The sequence below is a fragment of the Cajanus cajan genome, chromosome 3 (assembly GCF_000230855.2).
Source record: "Cajanus cajan strain Asha chromosome 3, NIPB_CcT2T_4, whole genome shotgun sequence".
Taxonomy (NCBI): domain Eukaryota; kingdom Viridiplantae; phylum Streptophyta; class Magnoliopsida; order Fabales; family Fabaceae; genus Cajanus; species Cajanus cajan.
In genome coordinates this window covers 6,449,888-6,458,689 of record NC_138519.1, presented here as the reverse complement: position 1 = coordinate 6,458,689, position 8,802 = coordinate 6,449,888, and the positions used below count along the sequence as shown (strand labels likewise).

Here is an 8,802-nt window from a genome sequence, read left to right as displayed (position 1 = left end):
ACCAATAATACTGCAAATTTTAGATTCTTAATAGCAAGCCAGATATATTACCTATGGACTTGGGTTGATTAGAAGATTAGTCTAGAATCCTAAATCTTCCCATCTTATGGAAGGAAAATTCTGAGGTACATAAAGGGCACACTTGATTGTACTTTATTGTTTTCAAACAATTCAGATCATGCAAAAAGAAAAATGAGAGGTTCTTCAAATTATGATTGTTGTGGAGATAAAACATACAAAAGGAGCACAAGAAGATATGTTTTTATGTTGGGGAAGGCTTTAGTGTCATGGTGCTCGGAGAAGCAACCTACCGTTGCACTCTCTACCGGTGAAGCCAAAAGTACATGCAGCCTCTTATGAGCTTGTAAAGCTTTGTGGCTTAGAGCACTATCAGAGATACACTTGGAGAGTGATGGCCAAACGTAATTGATGATAGACAATAAGTCATCTATAAATTTAAGAAAGAATCCCATGGCTCATGGAAGAAGTAAACGCATCTACGCATGTTACAGCTTTTGAGAGATTTTCTGTTGAAAATTAAGAGTTTTTTCAATAAAAGAAATCTCCTAGACTAAACATATTTCATTTTTCAAGAGATCAAATGAATAAAGGGAAGTTGAGTTTGGCCCGCTGCAATTTCGAAGAGTAGATAACTATCATTTTGACAAAGCCTCTAAAATATGAGATTCATCATGCTCAGAGAAAAGTTGGGTCTTGTGTCTTTAGTTGATCTGAGTTAAGGGGAGTTTGTTTAAGTGACAATAATTCAATTTGACTGTTAGTTGGTTAGCTGTTATAAATACAATTAGTTTATGTTAGTTAGATATTATGGCTTAATTCCACTTTTAGTCCCTCAATTTTGTGATTGATGTGCAATTTATGATCAATTGCTTACTCTCCCTAGGATTAATGCCTTCCTGACTTTAGAATGGGAACAACCTTCTCTCAGTCCAAAACTTTTGATAAACAAAAGGAAAGGCAAAAAAGGAAAAATATGTGCTTATAAATTGAAAACATATTAGAAAGATACATAACATTTATATGTCGTAGAATACAATCACATCACAAATTTTCATCACAGTTATCCTAACTTCTGCCAATTATATATATCTTTTGCTTCATCAGTTGATGGATGGAAATGCCATCAAAATGCCAAAGCATTGGTGGCTTGGAAACTAAAAGCTCATTAGCTATTTCCTGCATTGATGGTCTGGATTTTGGGTGGGGGCACAAGCATGCCAACGCTAATGTTACAACAAGGACAATATCTTGCATGTCTTTTCGAAAAAATGGTAGTGGAATTCGTGAGTCCAATATATTTTTCAGCTTCTTGTTTTGAATGGATGGTTCTGGCAAAGAAGAAATCAATTCAGCTGGATGTCTACCCATCATTGTTTCCAAAACCACCACTCCAAAGCTATACACATCACATTTTGTAGTCACAGTCAAGGTGCTAGCCAATTCTACATGTAACCACCAGAATATTATGCAAGTTGTCAACAATATTTTAATAATAATAAAAAAACTGAATCTTACTTTTAGTCTCCTATTATTACTTTTTGCAAATTTGATCCTTCTCCTATTATTACTTTTCGTGAATTTGATCCTTCTAATTTTTTTTTTAATTTGTTCTCACTATTTTCATTGTACAAATTTTGTTCTCCTGTGAACTTGACATCCAATATTTAATGAAAGTACTGTCATGATACTCGCGTACGTGTACTACCATATCAGCATATCCACATTGACAAGCCACTCTATGACATTGTAATATTAATATTTTTGTTAAATTTTGGATGTCAAGTCAACAGATAGACCAAAATTGCGTAGTTAAAATAGCAAGTTTGAAATATGAAGAAAATAATGAGAAAGGGCAGGCAAATTCACCAAGAGTAAAAGTTCAATTAAGCCTACAAAATATTAACAGTAAAGAAATTGAATTTGTGATTCTACAGGGAGAACAAAACTTTACCTGGAGCAACATATCCGTAAGTACCAGCAAGAAGAGTTTGATTTGATGAATGGCAATCAAGAAGTCTTGCTGTGCCAAAGTCTGAGATGAAAGCCTGTAGCTCCATGTTCAACAAAATATTGTTACTGCTTATGTCTCTATGAACAATAGGTGGAGTACAATCATGATGCATGTGAGCCAAGGCATAGGCTATCTCTTTTACGATATTTATCCTCTTGCTCCAATTCAACTCTTGAGCTTCCACTTCATTAAACAAGTTATAAAATAAGCTTCCCCTTTCCATATACTCATACACCAAAAACATACACTTGTTATGCAAACAAAAACCATAAAGCCTAATGATGTTACGGTGGCGAATTTCTGTCAAGATCTTGGCCTCATTAGAGAAACTCTTGTAAAAGGATGGATTTTCAGATTCTGTTTTGTGAAGCTTTTTCAGTGCAACAACTCTACCACTGGGAAGTTGTGCTTTATATACACTTCCATAAGCTCCTGTTCCTATGCAATACCGGATATCAAAGTCATCCGTGGCTTTAATTATGTCTTCAAATGCAATTTTTCCATCATAGTTCCAAATTGAAAGCATGTCTCCATTCTTTCTTTCCTCATTTCCAAACTCATCGTGAGTGGGACAAAAAACATGAATTCCCCAACACACAAGGACTATTGAAAAGACCATGCCATTGAAGGTAGAAAAGGCAATTATCATCACTAGAGAAATATCAGCATCAGAAGAGCATGAATAATTGAAATCCTTATTACCAATTAATGAGTCTTTTGGAAAACCACAAAAACTGTGATCTGAATCGTTAAAGGAATTGTAGGACAAATTAAGGTGAGGCACAGAATGGAGTCCCTCAGGTATGTTACCTGAGAGGTCATTATAACTAAGATCAAGATATGAAATATTTCCTATTTGAGGAGGAATGCTTCCACTTAAAGAGTTGTTGCTTAACTGAATATAACTACAATGGTTCAAGACACCATAGGGGATAGGTCCCTCAAGCTTATTGTTGGAAATATCTAAAATTCCAAGTCTTATTTGTCCAAGCCCAGATGGAATGAAACCAGTTATTTGATTCCAAGATAGTTGAACCCTTGTTAGTTGTGTAAGGTCAGAAATCCCCTTTGGTATAACACCAATAATCTGATTATGAGAAAGATCTAAAACTTTGAGAAGGATCAAGTGCTCTAAAGTAGAAGGGATTGAGCCATTGAGTGAGTTATATGAAAGACTTAAGCACACTAAACCTTTTAAATTCCCAAGTTCTGCAGGAATGTGGCCTTCAAATTGGTTTGAGTCAAGGGAGAGTAGGGTCAAATTCTTCAATTGACCCAAAATTGGAGGGATCAGACCAGTAAGAAAATTCTTAGAAATATTAAGTGTCTCAAGCTGTGTGAGACTTGAAAGTGAACTAGGCAACTCACCTTGAAGACAATTAGAGGACAGGTCAAGGTGCATAAGATTTTTAAGAGATCCTATTTCAGAAGGGATGCTTCCTTTGAGTCCCAACCCACTAAGCTCTAAACGGATTAAATTAGGGAATGCAGTCACATTGAAATTCTGAATATGAGCTTCTGTTGGAGGAATATAAAAATATTTCCTAGTTGAAATCTCTGTAATTCTATGAGCTTCATTGCACACAATACCATTCCATTTACAATGTTCTGAGATATTTCGGCCTTCCCCCCATTTGCTCTGGAGCAAAGCCTCTTGTTCCTCATTTGTGGATGAGGAATTAGAAGCTTCCATAGTGTTAGCAATAACACCTTCTAGGAAAAAGATATAAAAGTAGGTACTAAAGATAATAGTTACTAATTGTAAACTGCAACTTGAGTTTCCCATGCTTGATTCAAATTTGAACGGCTTAAATTTCTATAATGAACTAAGTTATAATGTTATTAGCCCTAGGACTTATTATATGCGTTGTGATACTAACCTAAGCATTGCCAAACAGGACCATGTGGAAATTACAGTAAATTAGAAATTTCCTTTCAACTTCTTCCAAATTTTCAGTGAGTAACATTTGAGGACTATAGGCATTCGACACGGTTTTGCATAATGGACTTTTCAAAGTATAAGTTGATGATAGATGATAGAATGAACATGTGATATATGCACATTGAATGCGACATATACGATGGCTACAAAAAAAAAAAAAAAAAAAAAAAACCCACCTTCTAGTAATCTGCAACTAGAGTTTTCCATGGTACATTGAATGCAATGACAATCTCTCGGCCCCAGAACTTTGAATATATGAGACTGGTAATTGGCATGATTCACTTGACGTGTTCAAATTATGGTTTCAATTTGGAATAATTATCATTCAAATTTTGGAAAACAAACCTGTTGAATCTGCGTGCCCCCTTTACCTATTGAGAGTAACATCATAGCACCAAGTCTATGGACGTGCAAAACACTTTTACACAGTGCAATTGAAATAATTGGTTGAAGAGGGGTCACTGTGGAATATTGAAGATAGAGTGAACGTGTAAGATGGGCACATGGAATTAATTACTATGATCAATTTTAAAAACTCGTCCATCTAAGGCTAAAAGGTATGCTTACAATCAAGCATGTACTTTCGTAGACAAGGTTGGTAGTTAATGGACAAAAGAAACTAGAAAGTTGATTCAATTTGCCAACATGACACTCCTCACTATGGAAGATTCAGTTTTGAGCTTTTACTTGTATCAGATTTACCCTCATGATTGATCCTGCAGTTTGCTCTTTCTAGACTACTACCACTTCGAGATCATAAAGAATATTAGACTAATCCAATGTAGTGAAATGAATTATATCGTGTACAAGTTCAATGAAGCGTTATTATTTATTAAGCGCACAAGCTAAAAAATATCCCTTTATTTTTGTATTTGCTATCAATAATAATTTAATTCACGAGGACATCCTTCTTTGGTCTACCAAGTAGTTCGAGGATCTCTTAACCTGAATGTACGAAATTTTGGCTGCTGAAGCATTGGTAGGAATTGAATAACTAAATAAGAATACTTATATGTGAATAGAATAACAAATTGTGGGCATTACACGAGACATTCTAATAAAAGTGCTGATAACATGAGAAATTGAATAATTTTTAAGATAATCAAATCTAATGATGTGTAAATGAATTAGTAAATACTCGAAATGAAAGTTTTGTCCCTCAAAGTGATCCTATTTGAGTCATGTCGCTATCCCAATTGGTGGTTAAACAACATTAATTGATATTTGATTGATTGAATACGTGGGCATGGAACAGAGAATCACTATGTTTTTAGAAGGTGCTCAGTTCCTGCATCAACAACTTTGACTGGAACAACAATAATATTAAAAGCTAAAGTCGATTGGTCATGGGAATCGAACAAAGAATCACTATCTTTGAGGGATAAGTTATAACTTATAGGTCAAGGAAATCAAAAGTTGATTCAAGTTCTCACTATGGAGTTGATTATGAACTATTGAACTTTAGCTCCATTGAAACATCATCTCCAATTGCAATGTCTAATGTTCTCACTCAAACTTTAAAATATCTGACTAATCTAAACAATAATTTCGAGACATGGACTTTACAACATTATAGGACTTATAACCTGACTAGAACAATAAGGGGATTGTCTAACTTATTTAAGAGTAAAAATGAAGTTAAACAATTTCATAAAAGATGATTTACGATATTATGTACTTTGAGATGATTAGTGTAATTTTATTTTTTTTATTTCAACTGATATCTTCTATGGGGTTATTTAACATTATTTTTAATTCTTCAAGTCCAAAAATAATTTTATTTTATAATCAAACAAAGTTATTCTTGTCACTTCACTTTTAATATCAAATTAACCATCTTTTAAAATAATTCATTCAAAATTAATTTCAATTTTACTAAATAAAAAATAAACCGATATTAATTCATATACTGCCGCCTCCTACACGTTCTTAAATCTAAGTCTCTATTAAAGGATGACTTGGGTCATGGAAACCAAAAGTTGATTCAAGTCGTGTTTGTTAAGTTGGTTCTATACCTTGGTTTCATTTTAAGTGTCCAACATTCTTTCCCATGTATACTTTATATTATTTCATAAGAATCCTGAAATCATTCTCTCATTTAATCAACCTCTTTGCACTTTTATTACGCACCTTTCAAAACTTTTTTTCACGTCCAACTAAAATTTTCAGCAGAAACTATTAGCACCAACTTCATTTTTGGCATGGATAACTGCTATAAAAATCTGATCCAAACATGCACTTTCTGTATTAGAAAGGAAAGAAGAAGCACTTTTGATCGGTTCGTTTTGTTTTTCGAAAAAGAAGCAAAAATAATAGTACGCAGATTGAGAAGGTTCATTTGCCATGATATACTTTCATACAACCATAGTACCATCTCATGGTAAACGACTTTGAACAAGTATATGATAATATTACAGGTCGTCAACAATATTAATTGAGGTAGTGAATCAAGCAGCGTGCTCATTAATCACGGTAAATTTTATATATTACTAGAATTGAATTATATATAGGTTAATTTGTATACATAGAGGATACCCGGATTATGAAACATTATGCTTATTAATCCTATATCTCATAATTTTTAACACTTGTCGTAATACTTAACGGTGAAATATATGTATCTCTAACAAGTATCCTGTAACTTGGGTTCTATGTTTACGACATAACATTGAATGTCATTCCTCTAATAACATAACTCCGATACCAAACTTAAATTATTATAAGATAGAAGGAAGAACAGCGTATCAGTAATCAATAATAAGAACAAAATCCATCACCAAAACTACCACTGGATAAGAGTTTTAACAAGAATTCAAAACTTGAAAATCACATCAAAGAAATAAATTTGTTATCAAAAAGTACATTGAAGGAGGAAATCTATCATCGAACATTTCATTCTAAGCCACGAGAGTGCTGGCAGTTGTTGATTCACTGCAATAGTGGGTAAACCAAGTAAATATTAGAAAACCAAGAAATGGGGACATACAAGAAAACCTGAAACAACACAAACCCTAATTGATGACATAGATCTATAGGTCAGAAAACTAAGAATAATTAGCAAAAAACTAGTATCAACCAAAGCAGATGTTTCAGGCTGCACATACATTATACAGACATGCAGGAATATTGGTCCAAGAGTTAAAGGCAAGCAATCCTTGTTAACAAATTGAAATCATCCTTACATTCAACACATTCTAAAGAAAAAATATTTAGATAAAACAACTCCTCAATATGTACAAAACATTAGTGATCCAAATTTGAAAACACTAGGCAAATATGAAGAGCAGCAGAAAACAACCATATCATTCACCAAAATTAGGCTTTTTCCATCAGGAAAGAAAAGGAAAAACAAAGGAATAGTAAGTGAACATGTTTAAACAACTCAATGCACCTTCCCTTGTGTCAAATTATATAATGACTCAAAAAATAGATCATGCATAAACCCTTGACAACCTCAAAAACCCTTCCTAATTAAAGATAAGATACAAGTTGAATACTTACTATTTCCACACAGGTGGAAGCTTCTTTGTCTTCTTGTAGTACCGGGCAAGACGGTGAATCCTGCTCTCAACCAAAATTAACCTGAATTTAGAGTCCTTGTCCTTCCTGTTCCTCTCCAAGTGCTTCCTAATAGAGACAGCCTTCTTGATGAGGTGATACAAATCTTCAGGAATTTCAGGAGCAAGGCCTACAGAACAGAAAAACACTCCACTCATCAAATTCTAAAATCTAAGCAACATTATAAACCAAACAGAAGGGGGAAAACCATACCATGAGCCTTCAATATACGGAGAATCTTGCTTCCAGTGACACTCTTCACCTGAGCAATTCCATGAGAGTCTCGAAGAATCACACCGATTTGAGATGGAGTAAGACCTTTCTTGGCAAACTTGCAGATGTTCTCCTCCACCTGTGAAATTCAAAACATCACTCAACAAAAGAAACAGTGTCCACACCTATATCACCATAACATTAACATAACAAACAATCAAAATTAATAAGAAAGTCAGAACTCATAACTAGTTAAATTGAGAACTTTATAAACAGCACCAACCGTCACACTAAAGGAGCAATTTTATAAAAACGTAACAGATTATGCAACATCAAATGCAAGGGTCCACGATTTTGCAGCCACATCAATTTCATGGGTCCACAACTATTTTGCAATATAAAGGATCGCAATGAAACCATACGAGGGACTTTTTTTATTCATAGGAATTACAATGACGACAACATTCAAAGCATTCAAACCTAAGATCCTAAACCCTAAACCTTAAGATTTAACGATATAAAGAGAACAATCATCACAAGCCTAGTTGTATACATGAACAACAAAGTAAATACACATGAACAATCCCCACATTACAAACACACATAAAAATTAACAATTTTTTCAGCTAAAAGTCACAGTTTTATAGCATTAAAGAAAAAGGGTAACATAAACACAAACGAAGGCAAAAAGAAAAGGAGAAAAAACTCAAAAGGGGTTGAGATTTCTTACATCCTGGGAAGAGATCTTGAGCCAGCTAGGTGGGGTCCTCTTATAGGGAAGAGCCGAACTGGAGATACCCTTACTGAAAAGAAAGACATTGAAGGAAGGAACGAAACCAGCAGAGAACAACGTTAGAGAAAGGAAAAAAGAGTTTTTTGACGAAGGTCTAAGTAGAAGATGGGAACAGACCCGCGACTGTGCATACGCCCCATGGTGACTGCGTTTGAAGGACGACACTCTCTGTCTGCTGCGCTTGTCTGCACGAACAACTAGAAGTGAAGCTGGAGAAACCCTGCCAATATGAAGGTAGTGAAAACTAGGGCAAACCTCACTAAT

At 34.4% G+C, this 8,802-nt stretch overlaps 2 protein-coding genes across 2 annotated transcripts; both read right to left on the bottom strand.

Annotated features, from left to right (window-relative positions):
- Positions 1-886: 886 nt before the first annotated feature.
- LOC109819175 (uncharacterized) lies at positions 887-4,144 on the bottom strand. Its single transcript, XM_020384805.3, has 2 exons — positions 1,973-4,144; positions 887-1,463 (listed from the first exon to the last, which is right to left on the bottom strand). The coding sequence occupies exons 1-2, from the start codon at positions 3,816-3,818 to the stop codon at positions 1,087-1,089; spliced, it is 2,223 nt and encodes a 740-aa protein (XP_020240394.3). The 5' UTR covers positions 3,819-4,144; the 3' UTR covers positions 887-1,086.
- A 2,578-nt stretch (positions 4,145-6,722) lies between these two features.
- LOC109819182 (small ribosomal subunit protein uS15) lies at positions 6,723-8,802 on the bottom strand. The gene is made up of 5 exons (XM_020384810.3): positions 8,656-8,802; positions 8,476-8,548; positions 7,746-7,884; positions 7,476-7,662; positions 6,723-6,905 (listed from the first exon to the last, which is right to left on the bottom strand). The coding sequence occupies exons 1-5, from the start codon at positions 8,676-8,678 to the stop codon at positions 6,872-6,874; spliced, it is 456 nt and encodes a 151-aa protein (XP_020240399.1). The 5' UTR covers positions 8,679-8,802; the 3' UTR covers positions 6,723-6,871.

Coding starts and splice junctions, on each gene's coding strand:
- LOC109819175 (XM_020384805.3), bottom strand. CDS start 3,818: ATGGGAAACTCAAGTTGCAGTTTACAATTAGTAACTATTATCTTTAGT. Junction 1,464..1,972: donor TTACGGATATGTTGCTCCAG/GTAAAGTTTTGT, acceptor GGTTACATGTAG/AATTGGCTAGCACCTTGACT.
- LOC109819182 (XM_020384810.3), bottom strand. CDS start 8,678: ATGGGGCGTATGCACAGTCGCGG. Junction 8,549..8,655: donor GGGCGTATGCACAGTCGCGG/GTCTGTTCCCAT, acceptor CTTTCTTTTCAG/TAAGGGTATCTCCAGTTCGG. Junction 7,663..7,745: donor CCGTATATTGAAGGCTCATG/GTATGGTTTTCC, acceptor TCTGTTCTGTAG/GCCTTGCTCCTGAAATTCCT.